This window comes from Lampetra planeri, chromosome 35 (assembly GCF_965212315.1).
Source record: "Lampetra planeri chromosome 35, kcLamPlan1.2.h2, whole genome shotgun sequence".
In the NCBI taxonomy this organism is placed as follows: domain Eukaryota; kingdom Metazoa; phylum Chordata; class Hyperoartia; order Petromyzontiformes; family Petromyzontidae; genus Lampetra; species Lampetra planeri.
Window position 1 is genome coordinate 4,774,567 of NC_136141.1, and position 25,484 is coordinate 4,800,050.

General features: G+C 58.4%; 1 protein-coding gene across 1 annotated transcript in view; it reads right to left on the minus strand.

Moving 5' to 3' along the window:
* The window catches only part of LOC144730312 (protein sidekick-2-like), a 313,532-nt gene that overhangs the window by 7,614 nt on the left and 280,434 nt on the right, over positions 1 to 25,484 (minus strand). The window contains 25 exon segments of the mRNA XM_078611032.1: positions 379 to 519; positions 1,607 to 1,771; positions 2,775 to 2,900; positions 3,424 to 3,585; positions 4,057 to 4,194; positions 4,887 to 5,049; positions 5,051 to 5,074; positions 5,655 to 5,770; positions 6,063 to 6,164; positions 6,626 to 6,682; positions 7,428 to 7,575; positions 8,602 to 8,672; positions 9,094 to 9,197; positions 10,026 to 10,227; positions 10,488 to 10,676; positions 11,578 to 11,676; positions 12,550 to 12,784; positions 13,117 to 13,232; positions 13,481 to 13,838; positions 14,563 to 14,713; positions 14,960 to 15,069; positions 17,848 to 17,969; positions 19,697 to 19,888; positions 22,028 to 22,126; positions 22,303 to 22,498. Coding sequence (XP_078467158.1) covers positions 379 to 519; positions 1,607 to 1,771; positions 2,775 to 2,900; positions 3,424 to 3,585; positions 4,057 to 4,194; positions 4,887 to 5,049; positions 5,051 to 5,074; positions 5,655 to 5,770; positions 6,063 to 6,164; positions 6,626 to 6,682; positions 7,428 to 7,575; positions 8,602 to 8,672; positions 9,094 to 9,197; positions 10,026 to 10,227; positions 10,488 to 10,676; positions 11,578 to 11,676; positions 12,550 to 12,784; positions 13,117 to 13,232; positions 13,481 to 13,838; positions 14,563 to 14,713; positions 14,960 to 15,069; positions 17,848 to 17,969; positions 19,697 to 19,888; positions 22,028 to 22,126; positions 22,303 to 22,498 — 3,586 coding nt within the window.

Genomic DNA, 25,484 nt, shown 5'->3' on the forward strand with positions numbered 1-25,484 from the left:
CTCCACACTCCACCTCCACGAACACTCATCCCCACTCTTCCACACTCCTCCCCACTCCTCTCCAATCCTCCATACCACCCCCCCCACGAACACTCATCCCCACTCTTCCACACTCCTCCCCACTGCTCCCCACTCCTCCACACTCCACCCCCCCTGCACACTCCTCCCCACTCTTTTCCAATCCTCCAAACCCCCCCCCCCCACGAACACTCCTCTCCACTCCCCCCCCACTCCTCCCCACTACCGCCGCGGCCCACGACAGCGTCGCGACCGCCCCACATCAGCCTTCGAAGGTGGTGCCCGACCTGACGTTTTCCTAAATCCAACTCCACGGGAAGCTGCCCCATCGCCGTCACGGCCGTGAGCGCGCCAACTCACTGGAGTCGGACTTGCGCGAGTACTTCTGGTTCTGGCCGCGGATGATGAGCACGAAGACGAGGAGGAGGATGAGGATGAGGCTGGTCAGCGCCACCACCACCAGGAACCACCACTCCTCGTAGAACGCCGCTCCCATTTGCGCTGCGGCGCACGCGGTTCAAGTGAATTTGGCGCACGACGCAAGTGACACGCGACCCCCGGCCGGAGCCGGACTCCAGCTAGCTGACTTAAAGTGATTAACCACGTGGGGGAGGGAGGGCGATGGCGGGGAGAGAGAGGTGGGGGGGGTTGTGGGCGGAACTTTGGACAGCGATGTTTCGCAAAAGTGATGTCCAATTGCAAAAGCAGCGCCTAGAAGCTAAGGTGAAAATCCACTCCACTCGCAACGCGCGGTGGCGCGGCGACTTGAGGGCTTGGAGCTAGCTGTATGTCGCGCTGACGCGACGACGCATACAAAAACATACCGCCGTACGATGCGATACGAACGTGTTGCATGGAGCGTGTAAACGCAATGACATCTCAAGACGCTGGATGGGGGGGAGCGGTCGACACGAAGGTTGTGGAGTAGCTAAATGAACGGATGTCCTGTAAACACGGAACATTCTGCACGTGCGCCGTGCGACTGTGGCGGGCAAGGCCCATAGTTTTCTCTACGCAAGCGGCCGCAAAAATTAGGGGTGGTGGTGGAACCTTCTCCTTACTCAGGGGGGGCGCAGAGCACTTTCAAAAACCTTTGCAGGGCCTCGCATTAACACACGCTCGTGTGACACCACCGCTAAACATTGCCGTATTTTTATTAATTAGTTCAAATATTTCACCCTTTAAAATCCCTTGCGATGGAACGTCTCCCTCGCAAGGGAGCCCAGGGTGTCGACTGATGCGCGCGTAATTAAGTTTCGCCTTCACATCAGCGCTAATGGAAGAAACAGAGGGCTGTCGCCAGGGTCAAATCACTCCCCTCCAGTACCCGGTTATTAGGACTCGGATGCAGCGACGATAGGTAGCCCCTGTAAGATCACCCTTGCAAAAGAGGTGATGTTGTTCCACGTGTCTCAATGGGTTTATTTCATCTTCTGATTAAATAAAGGATGCAAACAAACGATGTGGTGATGGGCCCCGTGTCAAATCAACCGGTAGGTCCCTCACCTCGGGAGTAAAATTATTGAATAAACGCATGGGAACGAAAAAGGGACGGACGCGAGCCCCTAGTCGGGCCATGACGACGTACCGGAGACGGACGGGGAGGGAACGCTGGGGGCGCCGAAGCCCAGTGCATTGTGGGCGATGACGCGAAAGTCGTAGCTGATGCCGCGGCGGAGCGTGTCGATGCTGAGGGCGGCGGAGCGAGCGTCGCCCGGAACGTCTCGCACCACCATGTCCCACAAGCCCTCGTCTGGGAGGGGGGCACAACGACACCGGGTTACCACCGCCGTCAACGCCACCATCACCATCGCCACCCCCACGATCACAACCACCCCCAACACCGCCACACAACCACCTCCGTCACACCACCATCACCACCGCGACACCACCTCCGCCACACCACCATCACCATCGCCACCCCCAACACCGCCACCCCCAACATTGCCACACCACCACCTCCGTCACACCACCATCACCACCGCGACACCACCTCCGCCACACCACCATTAATACCACCTCCGCCACACCACCATCACCACCGCCACACCACCATCAGCACCAACACACTACCACAACCGCCACACTGCCAACACCACAACACCTCCCACCATTACCATCAGCGTGACCACTCCACAGCCTGGAACTCCCTTTTTCCAATCCATCCGAGCTGTCACCTCCCTGCCCTTGTTCCAGCCTCCTAATCTCCAACCCCCTCTTCACCTCTTGACGGCGACCCTCCACAGGAGGGCCTAGTGAAGGACGTATCAGAGGCTTTCCTCTTGTGTATGTTAGGTGACCCCTCCACCATACACTGCTACAATAATGATGACGATCTGTGTTTTGGACAGAGCTGCCCTCCTTCATGCCGGGGCATCTCAGTGCAATTTATACGCGATAAGCGACTCGCATCACATCTCATGTCAACACATTTCAATGGGCACCCCAAGCGGCAGCTGTCTCTGTGCGGCACAGGGTGGACTCAGCACCTGGCCTGCAAGCGGGCATTAGTCTGCTGCGAGCAGTGGGGCGATAATCGCTGCTATGTGATCCCGACTGAGTGGTTCGCGGTGTCGTTTTAGAATGTATGTACGCCGAACTTCTTTCGCAGCGAACGTAGCCAACCGTGCTAATCGGAGGTTCAGGGGAAAGGACAAAAAGCTAAAGACAAAAAATAAAGTGGCAAATCTGGCTAAATTGTGACTGCAGCGTCACCGCTCTGCACGCCACCACCGCTGCGGTCGCCTTCGTCGTACCAGATGCGCGGGTCTCGATGACGTATCCCGTGATGGGGCCATCACCCGGCTCTCCCGCCGTCCAGTGCACCACGATGGAGCCGCCCGACCGCGTCACCGACGGCTCCCCCGGTGGGCCAGGGGCACCTGCACACACCGCCCCACAGCGCCCGCTCAGCGCCGCCGCGTTCCCCACCCCCCCCCCCCCCTTCCTGTCGCCGCGTTGCTCCCAACACCGCCGCTGCATTTCATTACAATCGCTTGAGAGACAAACCCGGCAAGTATTGCGCTTTGTCCGGGCTGCTTGCACCACGGTCCTAGGGGCCCGCTGGAAGGTTTAATGCCTCTTGTATTTAGCGAGGTTATTACTTACACGAGCTTGGGAGGGAATTTCCAAAGTGACTGAGTGAGTGGGTGAGTGAGTGGGTAGGGTGAACGGGTGAGTGAGCCAGTAGGTGAATGGGTAGGTGAACGGTTGGGTGGGTGGGTAAGTGGGTGGATAAACAGGTGAGTGGGTTGGGAATTGCGAGTGGGTGGATGAGCGAGTGAATGGGTGAGCTAGTGGGTGGGTAATTGGGTGGATAAACGGGGGAGTGGGTGGTAGCAGCGGCGGCGTTGGACGCGCGAGCCTGTGGTGTGAGCACGAGGTCAAACGAACGAGAGCCCCGACCTTTCCCGGGCCCCGTGGTGACGTTCCCGTCCACCTCCGGGCCGTAGGTGAACGTTCGAGCCCTGACGCGGAAGTGGTAGGTGACGCCCTCCACCAGGTCCTTCACCTTGAGCCAGCGCGGGCCCTCGCCCCGAATCTCCACCGTCACGATCTTGCTGACGCCTGCGTGCGCGGGCCCACGCCGCAAGCGTGTGTTCACACACGCACATACCAAACCAGGTAGTAGTTTAAGGCTGAGTAGACCTATCGGAGGTCCACGACCGGTTCAGACGTTCAGCAACTGATGTTGGCCGTGAGCGGGAATCGAACTCAAGTCGCCGGGGTTTGGAGCGCAGCACGGAGCCCAAACCACTACGCTTCTGCTTCCCACACACATAGTACGCGACATCCTCTGTGGTTTCTATCATTTGACTGAATGCGCGAGTTTCCTCCGTTGTGGATTATAACCACGACTCGTCATTAATTGGCAGCAAACATCTTAACGTAAAAACCCAATGCAACAGCAGCAGCAGCAGGATCCTCCTGAAAAAGAGTCCTATGACTCGGCGTGGCTCTCCTAGATACATAAGTCAGCAATATGAGGGCCGAAGGGGAAGGCCGGTGAGGGAGGCCGATGGGGGAGGAGGGCCGCACCGTCGATGGGCGTGCTAGGCTCGTAGACGAGGCGGTAGCCGTCGATGATGCCGTTGGGAGCGGCCGGCTCGGCCCAGGACACGTTCACCGACGACGTCGTCACCTCGGAGAAGCTCAGGGCTCCCGGGGCCGAGGGGGCTGCTCGGCACGCAGGGGGCGAGGAGGGGAGTGGGGGGGGGGACACGAGCAGGTGATGGAGAGTTTGGTCATTTGTAACCATATTCTTAGGTTTTTTCGGTAAAGTCACGTAGGTAAAACATCAAAATTAATGAAAATAAAATAAAATAAAAACAAAAATCACGACGTTTCGGAGGCAACACAAGTCTCCGTCATCAGGTGGGACCGTCACAGCCGAATCACTTGATGCAGCTAATTCGGCTGTGACGGTCCCACCTGATGACGGAGACTTGTGTTGCCTCCGAAACGTCGTGATTTTTGTTTTTATTTTATTTTTATTTTATTTTATTTTCATTAATTTTGATGTTTTACCTACGTGACTTTACCGAAAAAACCTAAGAATATGATGCCTTGCAGTCACGAAAGCTTCAAATCTAGAAACATTTGTAACCAATTTCGTGGGTTGGGCCACGTAACGATCAGGCCACATTTATGTCGTAAGACCCTCCACGACGCGACGCGGCCGAACGTCACACAGTCGATTATGATCATTCCAGCTCGCTCGCCGGTGAGTTGTACAGCACACTTATCTCCGAATCACAGGAGTTGCCGTCGCGCGGATGCGCACGTTCGTCAGCGCGTGTATCCGCGCGTCTCTGCTGGCCGGCGCTTGCTAACATCGTCGCCGCCGTTCCGCGCGTGCCGTGCCGTACCGGCGGAGTCGGTCCACGCGGAGAGCGGGGCGCTGCGGGGCCCGTCGCCGGCGGCGTTGAACGCGGCGATGGCGAGCGCGTACTCCGTGTAGCCGCTCAGACGGCGCAGCTTGATGCTCGTCTCCGGGAGGAAGAGCGTCTTGACGCGCTGCGACGCGTTCCCCCCGCGCCGTCTCCCAGCAGTACGCCTGCGCGCGGTTCCGCACGGCGCAACCCCGTTAGGTTCCCACGGGAGCCGTTCAGACATCTCTCGCCGCTGAAGTTAGCCGTGACGGGGCCTGGACCCCCCCCCCCATACCCCCCCAAGGTGGGCGGGTTCACGTTGCAGACCGCTAACCACCGCTCCGCCCCACTTACGATTCTGGCGAAGGGTTAAACGAGGCAGAGGAGACGGACGTGGGCTCTGCGGAGGACTTAATCTCACACCGGAACAGGCACACGACATCAAGTATCCTCATCATCATCATCATAACTGGCCATGGTGAATCCACTGCTGGATGAAGGCCCCCTCAAGCCACAGCCATCTCCCATGGTCCTGCGATGTAACGATCAACGCAGCGCCTGGGACGCGTTCCGTTCCTCGGCCGCCGCTGCTTTGTCAGGATTCCTGACCGTGTGCCACCATGACACGGCTGTGGCTGCTTGTCACAAGACTCCTTCAGCATGCCAGCCACCCAGAAACTGTTCAGTGAGAGACTAAGCTCTGGCGCTGTGTGCATCCTCAACAGTGTGGGACCGCCCGCGGGCCTCTCTGCGTGTGCGCGTCACCTTGTAGCCCTGGATGTCCCCGTTCTGCTTGTCCTGCGGTGGAGGCTCCCAGCTCAGCTCCAGTTGAGTGGCCGTGGACCCGACCACCTGCACATTCTGCGGGGGTGCCGTCGGCACTGTGGGACCGTGAATACAGCGATCGTTCAATCAGAACAAGGAAGGGACGATGCAGTGACAGGGTGAATAGTTCCCGGTTGTACAGAGCGATAAAGGTGTAGCTTTGCGATTGCTTGCTAACACGACTAAGTAATTTTGTGAGTAATTTGCGAGCAATTGAACGGGGTGGCGCGTGGCATCTCACTGTTACCGCGGCGCCTGCAGTATTAACCGGGGCGGCCGCGTGGTCCGAACCGCGAATCTCTGCGACAAAGCGGCGGGACAAGTCGCTGCCGCGGTGGAGCCTCTTACCGGCCTCGCCGACGAACACCTCGTAGGGCGGGCTGGGCGGGCCGTCACCCATCACGTTGTAGCCCGTGACCCGGACTTCGTAGCGAAGGTACTTGGTGAGGTCTGGGCAACACCGGGGAGAGCGTGCGGGAGAGAGGGACGGAGGGAGAGAGTGGCAGAGGGAGAGAGTGACAGAGGAAGAGAGTGGCAGAGGAAGAGGGTGACAGAGGGAGAGAGTGGCGGAGGGAGAGAGTGGCAGAGGGAGAGAGTGGCAGAGGGAAAGAGTGACAGAGGGAGAGAGTGGCAGGGGGAGAGAGTGGCAGAGGAAGAGGGTGACAGAGGGAGAGAGGGATGGAGGGAGAGAGGGATGGAGGGAGAGAGTGGCAGAGGGAGAGAGGGAAGGAGGAGGAGAGGTTCCGCGCATTAGGGCTGGCGTCGTCGAAAACCGGCGTTAACGTCATCAGCGAGTTTTGTTTGGGACGCAATCTCAGTCTCGGTTAAAATTATTTCGCAAATGGAAGAGCGGCGGAAACGCAATGGGGGAATAGAGGAGAAGTGTGGAGGATCGACAGGTGTGCCCTTACTCTCCAGCTCGTGCTGCGTTGACGAGGAATCGTTGAGCGTGTGAACGAGGTATCGCGCTGCACACACACACACATACGTGCGCGGACGCGTGCGTGCACACACACACATACGGCACAGGTGTTAGGACGCAGATGCGGCAGCGGTAGCAACATCAGCAAGTGTCCGGTGAAGGGTTTCGTTATGAACGATGATTACCGTACTCTTGTTTACCTAGGAGAGCCTCACTGAGCCTCAAGTCTCTTTTTGCAGCAGGGTCCTGCTACGTTTTCGCAGTCAGCAAGCGATGCTGCTGCTGCTGTGATCCCAACGGCGTGATTTGCAAGTAGTTTCTTTCAGCATTGGCCCATACCGGTTACATGGAATTTTCTTATTCTTAACGAGATTTTTGCTGCACACAAAAACGAAGGCCCGCAGCAGAACGTTGGGTGACAAAAAACAACTGAACGCGAATATCCGCCAGGCCTATGTACCTGACGCGTTCTGATTGATAGGGGGGGGAACAGAGGGAAAGAATACAACAGCAACAGCCGCCATTCGCCACGGAGTGGCGGTGACATCACCACAGCGTTTGTGCCAGACTAGGTGGACTTTGAGGCCACGTGAAAGCGTCGGAGGCTCGCTCACAGCAGGTCAAGAGATGCACACACGCGCAGACACTCGCTCGCACGCACTCAGGGGGAGAACGCACAAATTCCACGCAGAGAGACGCCCGAGTCGGGAATCGAACCCAGGTTCTTTTCGCCACGAGGCGCGAGCGGTCAAGGCCAGCGTTGGCCCGAACCCTCCGCCGCGGTCACTCACGCGTCAGTTCGGCGGCGGCGGCGGCGACGGCGTCGCGGGCCCTGCGGCCGCCGGGGGGTAACCGTGGCGGCGCGTCGTACAGCTGCAGGGGCCGGTAGTGCACGCGGAAGCCCAGCAGGATCCCGTTCACCGACTCCTCCGGGGGCGCCTGCAGAGGACACGACAGCGGCCTCGCTCAGCCTAAACCCACGCGACCGCTCACGGTCGTGGTTTCGATCCCGATCGTGACGCCCGTGGTCGCGTGGATTTTTCTCCGGGTCCTCCTGTTTTTCCCTCCACATTTAGAAACCTGCGTTTAAGATTATTTGGCTGCTAAACATTTCCACGCAATAAGCCATTTCGATGAGCCATCATTTGTGGCCAGGTCGCTTCTGAAAAATATCTCGGTTGGGCTTACCTGGTAAAATAGAACTCGTAATAGTAGTAATATTAATAATAAAGATACAAATGACAATGTAGACACGTTTGGTATTCGTGCTGGCGATCGCGAAGGAAGGTGCTGTTTTGTTTCATGGACACAATCTGTTTCCCAGCAGGGGCGATGTTGCTATATGGGATCCCAATTGAGTAAATTTTAATTTCTTTTTGTTATTTGGCAAATTTGGAGCGTAAATTTCTGGCACGTGAATTGCGTCACGGGATCTTTAACATCTACTGCGAATAAAAGGGTGGGTCGTATTCCATGGTTAATACAGCCGCGGTGTTTACCAGGGCGGCCTGCCAGATTTCAACCACGGACGTCTGTTACAAGCGGCAAACTTGGTCATGCCACGGTCCCAAGGAGCGCGGAGAGAAGTTGAGAGACAGACAGACAAACACGTGGAGTAGAGAATAATCGCTGGTAGGTGACATCACATTCACTGTGACGCTGTCAGGATGAACGAGCGTGTTTGTAAAGTGTCCCTTCTGCTCTGGTTTGTGTCTCCAACACGAGGGCAACGGCCCTTTAATCAACGTGGCCGGTTTTCAATCGGGCGAGTCCTACACAGCAAAAACAACGTTCAACTGAAATTCCATTGACGTTGGACGATCTTGATGCGCGTTATGGCGCCCCCTCTGTTACAGACGGAAGGACAGATGGCCAGCGATGGACAGAGCTAATGCATGCGTGCTTTCAACCGTAAGTTGTAAGAACGATATAGAGAGAAAGAAGAGAATGGCAGAGTGCACCCACCTTCCATCGGACGAGCACGGAGGTGGTGGTGTGCGGCGTGATGGACACGATCACAGGGGCCTCGCTGGGCACTGCGATGACAAAGGTCGGTCACTCACTCGCTGTTTGGTCACTCACTGGTCACTCACCCGCTGGTCTGTCACTCACTGGTCACTCACTCACCAGCGGGTCACTCATTGGTCACTCACCCCCTGGTTGGTCACTCGCTGGTCACTCACCCGCTGGTTGGTCACTCACTGGCCACTCACTCACCGATCGGTCACTCACTGGTCACTCATCCGCTGGTCTGTCACTCACTGGTCACTCATTGGTCACTCACCCCCTGGTTGGTCACTCACTGGTCACTCACTCACCGATCGGTCACTCACTGGTCACTCACCCGCTGGTCTGTCACTCACTGGTCACTCACTGGTCACTCACTCGCCAGCGGGTCACTCGCGATCGCAGACAGACTCGGGGAGCCGAGTGGCAACGCTGCGCGCCCAGACTCACCGGCCTGCAGCGTGGTGACGGCCTCCGACTCGGGGCTGAAGTCGCTGTCCCCCACGTCGTTGGTGGCCATGAGGCGGAACGCGTAGGAGGTAAAGGGCCTCAGCCTGTGGGCCACGGACGCAGGCGGCCCTCGTCACAACTCCGCGCCCTGAAGCTACGAGCCACCTCAGCCGTAGCTTTCACGTTTCTTGTTCCCCCGTGACCAGGGGTTGGCGACGGGCGGCTCCGGAGCTGCACGTGGCTCTATAAGGACTGCTTCGTGACGTTATTTACGTGCATTGTGGCTCTTGAAATATTGAGTTTTTTTTGCCGAATTTGAAAAAAATGCCTCTTCTTGTTACGATGGTTGCCGATCCCTGCCCATGACACAGCTGACCGACATATCTAGAAGGTGAAGACTGCATCTTCCCTCAAGCAAGCAATTCGCAACTACGCTGAGAGACGGCAAGAGCAGCACGTGGACAAGAGAACGCACACAAGTTAAAGACATCAGCTTGATGGTTAACAAAAGTAACTTGGCGTCGGGCAGGACACAACACAAGGGGTGACGGCCGGGGGGGGGGGTGGGGTTCAAGAATCCTGACAAGAGAATTGGAACGCCTCCAAGGGGACGTCCAAATCCGGAGATGGAGCGACACGATCATCCCGGACGCGCTGGGGTGGGTCGCTCGTCACAGGACCGTGTGGGTTGGCGACCAATCGGGGAGTACTTTGATCGGCCAGTGGCGGAATCGTCATTGCGAACGACGGCGACGAGGGTAGCAGTGTCCTCATCACCGCCGCCGTCGTACGGCACGCGGTCGCGAGCCGCTGGACAGCCCCCGCAGGGGCCGCCGTGGCGACAGAGCAGGGAGGGCTACCTGTCGATGATGACAGAGCGAGGATGGCTACCTGTCGATGATGACAGAGCGAGGAGAGCGAGGAGAGCCTACCTGTCGATGACGTGCTCGGTGGCGTTGTGCGCCACGGGCGTGTGGTGCGTCTCCCAGCGGCCCAGCGGGACCTCGCGCCCCTGCACCGTGTAGTAGCGCGTGGGCGCCAGCCCGTCGCTGCCCGGCACCCACGTGAGCAGCACGCTGCGCGCCCACACGCCGCTCTGAGGCACCTCGGGGCGGCCCGGAGGCTCGGCCCGTTCTACACAACAGACAAAGGTCCCCCGTATAGCCTTTTAACGGACTGCAGGGGCAAGTACGGTTTATCGAGCGCCTGTAAAGTCGGACACCGCATACTGTGCGGTGTGTGCGCCGTGTGTGGTGTGTCGTGTGTGCTGTGCGGTGTGTGCGCCGTGTGTGGTGTGTCGTGTGTGCTGTGCGGTGTGTGCGCCGTGTGTGGTGCTACGCTGTGTCGTGTGTGCTGTGCGGTGCCATGTTGCGCGGCACGCGCGGCGCGAGCACCTCTGCGCTGCGTGGTGATGAGCGTGAGCTCGGCGGGAAGGCCCCAGCCCTTGCGCGTTCGCGCCGTGACTCGGAAGGCGTAGAGAGCCTCGGGGCGCAGGCCTGTGAGGCGCAGCTGACGCTCCGAGGGGTCCAGCTCCTGCACCGTCTCCAAGCTGGAGCCGTTGACGCGGTAGCCCACTCGGTAGCCTGCGCCGCGACGCACACGCGCCCGGCGGGACGGGCGCCGTCAGCGAGCCGTTACGAGAGGCCACCGCGGCTACAGGCGGCTTCTTGGGTGCCCACGGCAATGGGGCGAAGGAGTAGAAGATAATGGGCAAAGGGGCAGCCCTGCAATTGCTCGCTCGCAATCGCTGCTGGCGGAAGGGTCTCCGCCAGCGGGAGCTCGAGAGAACATTCTACGAATAGTCAGTCGCGAGCTGGGATCCACGGGCTGCATCACTGAAATCCAACGATCCTCCGCAGAGGCCACGGAACTTCACAATCGCCTCGATATCCACGCCTAACGACTCCGCGCGTGTGGCTGTACGTGTGGCCCCATGTCGTTGCATTGCGTCCGTGTTTTATATGGGTCACCCCCTCCCTGCCCATTACCCGCAGAGAATCGAGAGCTGGCTGCCTGAGAGACTCACACCCGCTCTCTGCACGCAAGCCGCATGCACGGTGCGTTGTTCCGCACATGGTTGCCATGCGTGCGCAGGTGTGGAGTGGCAGCGCAGTAGTCGGCGTGCCGCACTACAAACCCGGCAACTTGATGACCGTTTCCAGCCACAGATGACCTCACCGGCCAGAGACATCTAAACCGGTCCTGGTCACCTGCACGTACCCCCCCACCCCTCCCCCGCCATGCGCTGAGCAGCACGGTGACGTATGAGTGCTCCTCAGTTCAGCTGATCCCTAGCCAAGGACATGAAGATATGAACCAGCCCTGGGCATCCCCTAAGTTGACTTAGCCTCAAATCAGTACCTTGTGCCGTGTGGAAACATCAGCACTGGGGTGGCAAAGGCGATCGAGACGTAGCGCTCTCCGCACCGCTTGCCAAGTGTCTCTCTGTGTGCGTGCGTGCGTGTGTGCAAGCGCGAGCCTCACCCAGGATGATGCCGTTGGGCTCCGTGGGCGGCTGCCACACCAGGCGGGCCGACACGCGGCTCACCTCCGGGAAGAGGATGCCCACCGGGGGGCCTGGCACTGCGGGCCGACAGACAGAGACACGTGACGACTGTCCCTGTGCGGCGCAAGGCGTACCCCGGCACCTGGAACTGCAAACTGGCATTCGTCTGCTGCCAGTAGAGAGGGAGATTCCACACTTCTATGACCGGGATCAATCTATCCAAAGGACATACACCGTTTACTGATTACGTCCCTACGGTGTACATAGGGAACAACCAGGACTTTAACCTTCCAATTGCGATTCACTCGCTCTCCCGCTGAGCCACGGAGCCGGTATGATAGGGTGCCCACGCCGATTTAACTCTACGGGCCGAGGGCGAGAGACACTGCGGCGCTGCGGTCGGCGATAACGGCGGCGTCGACAAAAGAAACGAACGTCGCCGGGCACGTTGTTGGGAACATCACTCGGAATGTCATTGCTCGGACCGTCGTTGTTGGGAATTTTGTGGGGAACGTCATTGGGAACGTTGTTGGGAACATCGCTCGGAATGTCATCGCTCGGACCGTCGTTGTTGGGAATTTTGTGGGGAACGTCATTGGGAACGTTGTTGGGAACATCGCTCGGAATGTCATCGCTCGGACCGTCGTTGTTGGGAATTTTGTGGGGAACGTCATTGGGAACGTTGTTGGGAACATCACTCGGAATGTCATTGCTCGGACCGTCGTTGTTGGGAATTTTGTGGGGAACGTCATTGGGAACGTTGTTGGGAACATCACTCGGAATGTCATTGCTCGGAACGTCGTTGTTGGGAATTTTGTGGGGAACGTCGTTGGGAACGTTGTTGGGAACATCACTCGGAACGTTATTGCTCGGAACGTCGTTGTCGGGAATTTCGTCGGGATCGTCATTGGGAACGTCGTGCGTGCGGGCGGTCGGCGTGCGCGGCGTACCGTCATCCAGCGTGCGGTGCACGAGCGGCGGGGAGCTGGGCTGGCCGTCGCCGATGCGCGTGAAAGCCTGGACGCGCACCTCGTACAGCGTGTACTTGAGCAGCTGAGCCAGCGCGGCCGACAGCGTCGCGTTCCCGCGCACCACCGCGACGCCCTGCGACTCGCGGCCCTCGGGCCAGGCCCAGCCGTGGCCGCGGTCGCTCTCGCGCTCCGACGCCACTTCCTGGTACAGCACCTGCGACGGCGCGAGCGTGCGACGCGCACGGGCGCGACGGTGAGGGAGCGAGCGTGTTTGCTTGTCGTTACGCACCAGCTTTATCCCCGCTCCCCCTTTCGATATTAGGAAGCCACTGGAGCAATGTAATTTTACAGCCATCTAGTTTGAAAGATAATTTCTTTGGGGCTGCTTTTTCTGTTTGTTTTGTTGTCCTTCCCCCACACCTCCGATTGGCACGGTTTGTACGTGCAATGCGAAAGAAGTTAAACATACACACACGCACGCACGCATACTCCTCGCTACGGCTGCGGCCGCTGCTAGTCACCCCACTCGCAGCACCGACTTCTCACCTTGTAGCCCAGGATGAGGCCGTTCTGCTCGGCTTCGGGGACGGGGCCCCAGCTCACGGTGATCCTCGTGGGGGTCGTGGCGTTCGCGGTCACGGCAACGGGCCCCGCCGACGGCACTGCAAGTGCAGCCGAGGGGACACCGTGTCATCATCATCGTTAGCAATGATCTAACAACTGCCGGATGAAGGCCTTCCCGATGCCATCGGCAGCAATTTGGTCAATGCAGAAATCCGAGATTAATTCGGTCGGCTGCCCCACGCAACGCTGGAGGCGGGGGAGGAGGCAGGAGAGGGAAGGAGGAGGGAGGGGGGCGGAGGGAGGAGAGGGGGAGGAGGGAGGGGGAAGGAGGGAAAAGGAGGCTCACCTGACTCGCGCGTGCGACCCCTAACCTCGGGGCTCCATGGCCCCGGACCGATGGAGTTGAAGGCCTGCATCTGGAGGCGGTACTCGCTCCACTCCTCCAGGCCCTCCAGCGTCACCTCCCTCTCCAGCCGGTCCGCCACCACCGTGAAGAGCGCCGGCTCCGCACCGCCGCCGGCACCGCCGCCGCCACCGCCACTCTCCGCCTCTCCGCGCGGGCCCAGCACCCCGGCCCACGGCTCGGCGTCGCCGGGCCGGGCGGCCGTAGACAGCGGGCCCCATGGCGGCACGCCGAGCCTCGTGTAGCGGACGCGGTAGCCCACAGACTCCGGCAGGGCGTTGTACTCCAACTCGGGCAGGGGCTGCGCGGGCGTCCGGGGTCGGAGGGAGACATGGCGAGTCGCGAGCACAGCGGCCGTTAGGTCAGTCAGCCTCTCTCGTATCCCGAGTCGCAGTTTTAGTCTTAAGTCTGATCGAGGACACCCTGTGGAACACTAGTCGAGGCTTAGGCTGTAGGTTTCGTTTAGTCAATTCACTTAGTGCGATGCATTGTACATTTTTGGGTGAGGACACGGGAATGATCTGGCCAATTTTGTTGTTGTTATAAAACCCCTCCACCGCCCGACATAGTCAAACAAATTAAATTTGTCGCGTGCACAAGCGTGCAACGCGCCAATTATCACACTGCTTCACCTCGCTGGTGAGGTGAAGAACAATTCACACAACCGCGTTCAGTGATTAGACGCTGCGAGGTTTTCACTTGAAGCTGCTTCAAGTATTTTCAGGTCAAACTTCATTGTTCCCGCGGTGACAAAAGTAACCGAGCCTTTTGTCCGCTCTTAGTTATCAGTGCAACGAGGCGTGGGCGCGGTGTGGACAAGGTTGTGGTTGCGGTGTGGGCAAGGTTGTAGGTGTGGTATGGGCAAGGTTGTGGTTGCGGTGTGGGTAAGGTTGTGGTTGCGGTGTGGGCAAGGTTGTGGTTGCGGTGTGGGCAAGGTTGTGACCGAGGTGTGAGCTAGGTTGTGGGCGCGGTGTGGGCGCAGTGTGCCCCCGGTTGCGCGGACAAGGCCGCCCCCCAGCACGCACCACCCAGCGCAGCCACAGGCTTGTCTCGCTGGCGGTGCGCACGGTCAGGTTGGCCGGCGCCAGGTCCGGCGGAGACTGCAGCGTCTGCATGGTGCGCGACGGGAGGCTCGCCGGGCTGGAGCCCACGATGTTCGTCTGCTTCATCCGGAATCTGCGGCACAGAAACCACAAAAAACTAATTAATCAGGTGCGGCGGTCGACCAATTCAGGAGTTACGATATTTATTTTCCAGTGTACTACCGAGCCGCGCCAGCGCTGGCCTCACCCATCACCAACTCGTGCACCGTGCCACTGACAGGCGCTCGCTAACGACTATTGCCCCGCAGCCCCCCGTACGGCTCCGCTGAGGTGGCGGTGGGAGAGGGCGACCGTTGTGTTTGCAGGGCGAGCGGACGACCTGTAGTGGGTGAAGGGGGTGAGGTTGGGGATCTCCAGGGAGCGCGCGTCCGGCTCGTTGTCCAGCTCGTAGAGGCGCAGCCACTCCTCGCTGTCGCCCACCACGCCCACCTGCACAGCGGGCAGCGACCGTCAGACTTGGCGCCGCGACGTCGCAAGCGCCGGCAGGCCGGCAGGGCCTGGCGAGGTTGCCGAGTGCGCGGGCCGTGCAGAGCGCGTCTCAGAGCGACCGCCCGTCGAGGCGCTCGGCACGAGCGAGGGGCAACGTCGGGGGAGGCGGTGAAGGGGGTGGGGGGGGAGTGAACAAGTCTCGAGGGACGAGGGAACGACTCCGCACCAGATGGAGCCATCAAAAAAGCTGGTAGGTTAAGCGGGGGGGGGGGGGGGGGGGGGAGGGGGGCAACTTGCCCCGGGGGCCTCACACAAAGGAGGGGCCCCCGCAGCGGGCCTGGCTCTTTTGCCACTTATAAGTCGGGGTGCCCCATGTGGGGTTCCGCCCCAGGCCGCCAGCCGCCAGCCTGCAGGGGCCTCTGGGTGGCCCTGAATGTAAGGGCGAGTGGACAGGGGGAGGGGTGGGTTTGGAGTGCAGAGGCTCAAGTGAGCAAGCAGGGTTGTGCAGCAGGAAGCAGGGTTGTGTAGCAGGAAGCAGGGTTGTGTAGCAGGAAGCAGGGTTGTGTAGCAAGAAGCAGGGTTGTGCAGCAGGAAGCAGGGTTGTGTAGGAAGAAGCAGGGTTGTGTAGCAGGAAGCAGGTTTGTGTAGGAGGAAGCAGGGTTGTGTAGCAAGAAGCAGGGTTGTGTAGCAGGAAGCAGGGTTGTGTAGCAAGAAGCAGGGTTGTGTAGCAGGAAGCAGGTTTGTGTAGGAGGAAGCAGGGTTGTGTAGCAAGAAGCAGGGTTGTGTAGCAGGAAGCAGGGTTGTGTAGCAAGAAGCAGGGTTGTGTAGCAGGAAGCAGGGTTGTGTAGCAAGAAGCAGGGTTGTGTAGCAGGAAGCAGGGTTGTGTAGCAAGAAGCAGGGTTGTGTAGCAGGAAGCAGGTTTGTGTAGGAGGAAGCAGGGTTGTGCAGCAGGAAGCAGGGTTGTGTAGCAGGAAGAAGCAGGGTTGTGTAGCAGGAAGAAGCAGGGTTGTGTAGCAGGAAGCAGGGTTGTGTAGCAGGAAGCAGGGTTGTGTAGCAGGAAGCAGGGTTGTGTAGCAGGAAGAAGCAGGGTTGTGTAGGAGGAAGCAGGGTTGTGTAGCAGGAAGCAGGGTTGTGTAGGAGGAAGCAAGGTTGTGTAGCAGGAAGCAGGGTTGTGTAGCAGGAAGCAGGGTTGTGTAGCAGGAATCAGGGTTGTGTAGCAGGAAGCAGGGTTGTGTAGCAGGAAGCAGGGTTGTGTAGCAGGAAGCAGGGTTGTGTAGGAGGAAGCAGGGTTGTGTAGCAGGAAGCAGGGTTGTGTAGCAGGAAGCAGGGTTGTGCAGCAGGAAGCAGGGTTGTGTAGCAGGAAGCAGGGTTGTGTAGCAGGAAGCAGGGTTGTGTAGCAGGAAGAAGCAGGGTTGTGTAGGAGGAAGCAGGGTTGTGTAGCAGGAAGCAGGGTTGTGCAGCAGGAAGCAGGGTTGTGTAGCAGGAAGCAGGGTTGTGTAGGAGGAAGCAGGGTTGTGTAGCAGGAAGCAGGGTTGTGTAGCAGGAAGCAGGGTTGTGTAGCAGGAATCAGGGTTGTGTAGCAGGAAGCAGGGTTGTGTAGGAGGAAGCAGGGTTGTGTAGCAGGAAGCAGGGTTGTGTAGCAGGAAGCAGGGTTGTGCAGCAGGAAGCAGGGTTGTGTAGCAGGAAGCAGGGTTGTGTAGCAGGAAGCAGGGTTGTGTAGCAGGAAGCAGGGTTGTGTAGGAGGAAGCAGGGTCGTGTAGGAGGAAGCAGGGTTGTGTAGCAGGAAGCAGGGTTGTGTAGGAGGAAGCAGGGTTGTGTAGCAGGAAGCAGGGTTGTGAAGTAGGAAGCAGGGTTGTGTAGCAGGAAGCAGGGTTGTGTAGCAGGAAGCAGGGTTGTGTAGCAGGAAGCAGGGTTGTGTAGCAGGAAGCAGGGTTGTGTAGTAGGAAGCAGGGTTGTGTAGCAGGAAGCAGGGTTGTGTAGGAGGAAGCAGGGTTGTGTAGCAGGAAGCAGGGTTGTGCAGCAGGAAGCAGGGTTGTGTAGCAGGAAGCAGGGTTGTGTAGCAGGAAGCAGGGTTGTGTAGCAGGAAGCAGGGTTGTGCAGGAAGAAGCAGGGTTGTTAAGGCTGGAGATTATTTTGATGAGACTATTTTGGGTTGGAATTGTTTTTTGTGATGGAGACACAGCCGTGGAATATAGATTCACAGAACTCATTAGCTTTGGCAAACACATTTGGCAACATTCGCCGTGTCAATGCCTTAATGTGCGAGTATAAATCACAATTGCATTACCGCAGTGTTTTGTACATTTCACACATTCAGCGTAACCTCTCTTGTGTAAACAAATTTCTGCGGCGGTTGTTCACACGACGCCTTCCGATTGGTGGCCCTCGTCCCATGAACACAAACACACTGGAGAGGAGTGCATTAGAGGACAGCCCACGGAAGTGGATATCACAGAGCCGCCTCTGAGATCGATTCAATTGTCCTGCCTCGAGTACATTTTGTTGTTCAGCCCGCCGACAAAATCAAAGAGACCAGGACCTGGGCCACCAAAACAACGAAAAACCTAACAAGATCCGTAAATACTACCGCTGCCTCAAAAAGGAGTAAACGGAAGCCGACGTTTTGGGTAATGGCCCTATCTTCACAGCGCACGGATCACCAACGTGAAAAAAGCACGATTTTATGGGGTCCACGCAAGGTGGCCTAAAGCCTGGCCGCCACCTCGGCCCCTCGGCGCTGCCCTCCTCGGACGGCGCGTCCTGGCGAGCGGGCCCCACCTGCGCCTCCACGCTCCACTTGCTGATGGAGGTCTTGCCGTCGTAGCCGGCGCGGAACTGCAGCATGGCCGAGCGCGGCCCGATGTTGGAGATGGCCAGGTTGGTGGGGGCTCCGGGCAGCTCTACGATGGCACACGCGAGCGCGGGTTGAGTCAGTACACGTGACGGACTCACCACAACCACCAGCACCAATCAATCAACACCACCACCCACCCACTCTCAACCACCCCACTACCACCCACCCACTCTCACCAACACCACCACACCACCACCCACCCACTCTCAACCACCACACTACCACCCACCCACTCTCACCAACACCACCACACTACCATCCACCCACCCACAACCAACACCACCATACCACCACCCACCCACTCTCAACCACCACACTACCACCCACCCACTCACAACCAACTCCACCACACCCCCACTCAACCAACACCACCACACCACCACCCACCCACTCTCAACCACCACACTACCACCCACCCACTCTCACCAACACCACCCCACTACCACCCACCCACTCTCAACCAACACCACCACACCACCACCCACCCACTCTCAAACAACACCATCACACCACCACCCACCCTCTCTCAACCAACACCACCACATTGCATTACCACCCACCCACTCTCAACAACACCACCACACTACCACCCACCCCCTCTCACCAACACCACCACACCACCACCCACCCACTCTCAACCACCACACTACCACCCACCCACTCTCAACCAACACCACCCGACTACCACCCACCCACTCACAACCAACACCACCACACCACCACCCAACCACTCTCAAACAACACCATCACACCACCACCCACCCCCACTCAACCAACACCACCACACTACCACCCACCCACTCTCAACAACACCACCACACCACCACCCACCCACTCTCAACCAACACCACCACATTGCATTACCACCCACCCCCACTCAACAATACCACACTACCACCCACTCCGAACCCAATCAATACGAACCATCACATCTCAATTCTCACAGCCAAGTGATTCTTCCGCAACGTGCTTCATGCGCCTTAGCATGAGCGCAAAAACATGGTTTTGCGTCGCAGACACGAGATTACACAAATTTACTAAGATTGCCCATGGCAAATTCTGTTAGCGAGCGCCGATTAAGGCTGGCATGATGGACCAGGAGGTGGGGGTAGGGTTGCCACCTGTCCAGGTTAGGTTGGACGGTACGGGAATTGGCGTCTGTGTTCGGTTGGCAGGAATTGATCCGTACCGAGATCTGGCACCAGCAATGTGCTGAACTTTATTGCAGGATCTTAATTTTAGAACTTTCGTGACTGCAGGAATTATTATTTGTTTCTTTCGGTTAAGTCACGTCTAAAGATAAAATAATAAATTAAATTAAATAATAGAATACGACGTTCGATTGCAACACAAGCAATCATCATCAGGTATAATGAAATAGCGACATAAAATCTAACCAGAAAACTATAGACAGACATATTAGCAGACAGATATCACCAAGATACATAGAGAGAGCAACACAGGTAACAGAGAGAGGTGGTCGTCTCTGTGGGGTGGCCTTAAATAGACAGAGGAGGGCGGACGCAGAGAGAGGGAGGGGGGTTAGAGAAAAAATTAGCATATCAATGAGTGGACAACAGGATACCATAAAGTCTTTATAGACCCGCATTGCTGGCATCGAATGGGGGTGGCCTACGTCTGTGCGAGCTGCAGCAGGGCTCAGCCGACGTGACTTCGCCCGTTGGGAGCGGGGGGCTAGCAAACGCAACGGGGTGCGTGCAAGGCAAGCCCCAGCGACACGTAACGGCGGGAGGGCGCCGCGTCTCGCCGTACCGGGGGGCACGCCGGACGAGATGGTGGAGGAGGAGACGGGACCCTGGCCGGCGGCCGTGGCAGCCGACACCTCGATGGTGTAGGTGGTGAGCGCCGTGAGCCCCGTCACCAGCAGCTCCAGCGTGCCGTTGGGCAGCGACCTCGTGACGCGCGTGTCCGAGCGGTTGTGCTCCTCCCACGAGATCCGGTAGCCTGTGTGGAGAGGGGCCGCGGAGGGGCGTCGTGATCGCACGTGGAGCTCCGGTGGCGCGACCGCGAGAGAGAGAGAGGGAGAGAGACGGCGCGTTAGCCGCTCCTGGCAAGGCTGCCATATAATGCGTACACGCTTCGCGTCTACGCATTGTATGGCAATGTTACGTTTGGGCCGAGTGCACAAACAACGTGGTGAAAACAGGACACAAAACTAAAAAGAGGATCGCAACCCCGACTCCGGACAAGGTGGTCACGCCGGATCACCCGCTTCACGAGTAGCCGAGTGTATCGCTGCAATGTATTTGTGGATCGGGGCATTGCGTCGTCATACGTTGTTACGGTCTCTTCTGGATGACCCACAGTCGCTACACTACTGGAGAGTTTTTAAAAAAAGAATTCTCTAACCCGGAGGGCAAGCCGTGGCCGGCGAGCCACGCGGCCGCTCCTGTCACGTGGGCAGAGACGCCACGAGGGGGCGCTGGGTCACCACGTCGGCTCTCAATTTCTATCGCGTGTCTGACGTTGCGTAAAAATAATGCGGCCTCTCTCTGATCCACTGCTGGATGAAAGCCCACCACCCCCACATCACGTTGGCCATGGAGGATGTTCGACCATACTTCACCGGGCACGAGAGGCGGCCGCCATTTTTTGTATTTCGCTCGCCGTTGATTTTTTGCCGCGGTCGTGGATTGAACACGGTTTGCCGAATTTGTTCAAATAAAAAAATAAATGATCGCAACAAATTACCCAATTGGAAACTACGTAGAAATCATTGCCTCCGCCTGTCAGAACTATGAGTGCTGAGACTCGGCAAGGCTTTGCTGGGTAAATGAGCTGTCTCCACCACTCGCACGAACCGACTGGCCCGAGAGCTGGCGTCGTGGTCATTGAGCTTCTAAAAGAGTCTCTAGCCCTGGGGTAATTATATCTGCTTCCCATGGCTGTCACCGTCACTTCCACTAAATAATAATAACAATGATAGTTCAACTCGTAACACGCTGCCGCACAGCATCCGCTGGGCTCCAGATGAGAGGAGGAGGACGAGAAGAACGACGAGGAGGAGGAGGAGGAATCACAGACGAGCGAGAAGGGCAGCAGCAGCCACGCGGTGAACCGGTCCTCTATATATGAAGGTGCTATCGACCAATGAATGAGTGGTTATACTTGTGGCAGGAAACTGAAGCACTCCACTGGCGTTGGCTTACAGGCCACGTGCACAGCCACCACCCGCAGTGAAGACTCGGTACGGTGATGGTGACTGAGCCGTGAGCACAGGATGCCTGGGAGTCATGTGACACTGCCCCTAACATCTCAACGCAGGCCCAAGCGCACCAGACGGGGCCTTAACAGACAGGTGTGTGGCTACGGTTGATTTGGCACGCCGATTTGGCAAGCCGATTTGGCAAGCCGATTTGGCACCTTGTTGGTGGTGTGTGCGTCGTCCCCTACAGCATGTGACCAAGCAGCTGGCCAGCCGCAACGGCCATCTGCGGTTGTCAAGGGCTGCCGATAACGGCGGCGGCGGAGGCAACAACGTGGAGAGTAAAGGGCGACGGAACTCGGTGGCGTGGGGAGTAAGCGGCCGAGTGATTTGGGTGCAGATGTGCGATGGCAAAACCCAGCGAGAAAAAATCCGCGGACAAAAGCAGTTGTTGTAATTGTTGTTCAACTCAACTTCCTTTAACAGACCGAAGCGAATATCTGACGGAATCTGAAAGGTAGCTCTGCGGTACCCAATTCAGCGGACCGTTCCCCGATGCGTTAGGGTTGCACTGCTCTGCGAGAGACGCAAACGGATTCTTTGTTTTGTGCCGTGACGCCGCATGTGCAATGCTTGTAAAATATTGGGAGATACATTAAAAATATATACGCATAGATATACGAGTCATCAAATTGGCCAAAGGACTTCAAATGCGTGCTCAATGCCACGTGGTCCTCTCGGCTAACGTAAAATAAATCGACACCGTGCTTGTGCCGCGGAGGAGGGGACGTGCGGTACCATGGACCACGCTTCGCGACTTCTCCAACGTGGGGAGCGCCGACCCCCGTGGCCGCCACCGCCGCCGCCAACCGCCGGCACTCCCTGCCGGCCCCCCACTCTTCCCAAACGGCGTGGCGGGCGCACGCCGAGCGACTGACCGATAAGCACGCCGTTCTTTTCCCGCGGCTCCTGCCAGCTGACGCGCAGCGAGGTGTCCAGGATCTCCGAGAAGCTGAGTCGTCCCACCGGCCCAGGCCCTGTGTGAGAATCGCAGACGACACGGTCACGGCGACGCCGGCGCGGCGTGGCGGGCACGCGACGCGACCAGAGGGTCCCGGCTTGGCCGGGATGATCCACGGTGCTTTCAGAAAAGCCGGGCCCGCGCCTCAACGCATTTTCAAATACGAAGCAGCGGGGGCAGGGAGGGACTCACGGTCCTGCAGGGTGCGCACGAGGCGGGCGGCGCTACGTGGCCCATCGCCCGGCGTGGTGAAGCAGAGCACGGCGGCGTGGTACTCGGTGAACTTGCGCAGGCCCGTGAGTACGCCCTCGTGCATGGGCGCCTGGTAACTAGGGGCGACCGTCACCACGGTTACCTCCTCCGCCGTGTCCGGAGGCCAGGCCAGCAGCTGCACGACCGGACGTGCACGCAAGCACACACGCGGCGCTTCGTTAAACCTCCGAGGGCGCAGCATGGCACGAGGCGGGGTTGGCGCGCGTGCTTTAGACTCGAGTCGACACGCTGGGAGTCGCACGCGACACGTTCGGCAATCGCGCGCGCTAAACGCGCGGTGTGCCTGGAGAGGCGGTGCTCGGTGGGAAAAGATGAAGGCAGGCGCGGGAAAAAATACCGATCGATAAAAACGTAATGTGAAAAGTTTTCTGCCGCGTGGAAGTCTCGCCACGGAGGTTTCTGTGCAAGCGTCGGAGATGGGCGAGGGGGCTGCAGGGTCGTGACCTCCTCTCGCCCAGGCGGCCACGATTCCCTCCCTCCCCAAAGCCCCACTCTCCCCAGCCGCAAACGCCGCTCGCTCTCTCTCCCGCCCGGGCTGCTCGTGCGCGCTGTTCGTTAAGGAAATGGAAACGCGATCACCCTGGAGAATCGCAGAGCGAAACGTTTTGATGATGCGATCGTTTACTGTCAACGTTTTGTAAAAAAAGAAAAAAATCTAAATCGCGTGACAAAAGAAAGGCCGAATTAGCGGGCGGCGATTCTGTAAAAACGTAACTCAATCGCGAAGTGGCATCTCACGGGTGGGGCAGGTTTTTATTGCGCGAGCGGCTGGCGCTTATTGAATAGGATAAAATTTCAACGTATTAATGGCAGCATTCGACTCATCAAGGTTAAAAGCTCCTCGGTGGGTTTCCTTATTTTATTTATTTATTTCCAAAGCCGAGAAATCCAAGTGGAGGTGAGCGCATCGGGTGCGGCGTGAGAGAGGATGGGATTGTGCGTGCAGATGTGGAGAGACAGAGAGAGAGATGTGAATCATCAGGGTGCAGGTCAGCGCTTCACACCTTATTCCGTGACGTGCGCACACTGTGGGGGTGAGGCTTAATGCGGCCACGCTGGGGTTAGTAACACAGGCAAAGACAAAGGCTTCCCCGTATAGTCATTAACAGGCTATCGGGGCAAGTGCTGTTAGCGAGCACCTATGAAGGCAGGTAAGGTACACGAGGACGCCTTTGCCTCCCTTGTGGCGATGTTTACCTGCTGTACCAGGTACTCATTTGAGGCTACGTCGACCTAGGGGAGGCCTAGAACCAGTTCAGATAATCGTTACTGGGTTCGTAGCGCAGCGCACTAACCGCTACGCTACCGCTCCCCAATCGGCGTTACGGTTTCTCAGAGGTGCCAACGGGAGATGCACTCTGGGGGCCACACGTGGGGTTGGGGGGCTGGTGGTGGTGGGAGGGAGAGGTGTGAGAAGTCGGTAGAGGTTACTGCAAGGGCATGCACACCACTGGCACACGTAGCAGCAGCAGGCAAGGGGGAGAGAAAGCACAGAACAAAGATGGCCACCGTAGGCTTTGCTGCCATGGAAACGTGGTGGGGGCGGCTGCGTTCCCACGCGAGGAGCTGCGGAGGGGCGGGACAAGGAGGCAACAGGACACCGCACGACACCGCACGATTTACCTTCACCCACAGCACGCCTTGCACACAGCACGAGACAGCACGCTTTACCTTCACCCACAGCACTCCTTGCCCACAGCACGCCTTACCCACCGCATGCTTTACCTTCACCCACAACACGCCTTACCCACAGCACGCCTTCCCCCAATCATGTACACCTTACCCACAGTACGCCTTACCCACAGCACGACACCGCACGATCTACCTTCACCCACAGCACGCCTCACCCACCACACGCCTCACCCGCATCACGCTTTACCTTTACCCACCGCACGCCTTATCCATAGCACGCCTTATCCATAGCACGCCTTACCCACAGCACACCTTACCCACAGCACGCCTTACCCACAGCACGCTTTACCCACAGCACGCCTTACCCACAGCACGCTTTACCCACAGCACACCTTACCCACAGCACGCCTTACCCACAGCACACCTTACCCACAGCACGCCTTACCCACAGCACACCTTACCCACAGCACGCCTTACCCACAGCACGCCTTACCCACAGCACGCTTTACCCACAGCACGCCTTGCCCACAGCACGCCTTGCCCACAGCACGCGTTACCCACAGCACGCCTTACCCACAGCACGCTTTACCCACAGCACGCCTTGCCCACAGCACGCCTTGCCCACAGCACGCGTTACCCACAGCACACCTTACCCACCGCACACCTGACCCACAGCACGCCTTACCCACAGCACGCCTTACCCACAGCACGCCTTGCCCACCGCACACCTGACCCACAGCACGCCTTACCCACAGCACGCCTTACCCACAGCACGCCTGACCCACAGCACGCCTTGCCCACCGCACACCTTACCCACAGCACACCTTACCCACAGCACGCCTTACCCACAGCACGCGTTACCCACAGCACACCTTACCCACCGCACACCTGACCCACAGCACGCCTTACCCACAGCACGCCTTACCCACAGCACGCATTGCCCACCGCACACCTGACCCACAGCACGCCTTACCCACAGCACGCCTTACCCACAGCACGCCTGACCCACAGCACGCCTTGCCCACCGCACACCTTACCCACAGCACACCTTACCCACAGCACGCCTTACCCACAGCACGCCTTACCCACAGCACGCCTTACCCACAGCACGCTTTACCCACAGCACGCTTTACCCACAGCACGCTTTACCCACAGCACGCTTTACCCACAGCACGCCTTACCCACAGCACACCTTACCCACAGCACGCCTTACCCACAGCACGCCTTACCCACAGCACGCTTTACCCACAGCACGCTTTACCCACAGCACGCTTTACCCACAGCACGCTTTACCCACAGCACGCCTTACCCACAGCACACCTTACCCACAGCACGCCTTACCCACAGCACGCCTTACCCACAGCACACCTTACCCACAGCACGCTTTACCCACAGCACGCTTTACCCACAGCACGCTTTACCCACAGCACGCTTTACCCACAGCACGCCTTACCCACAGCACGCCTTAC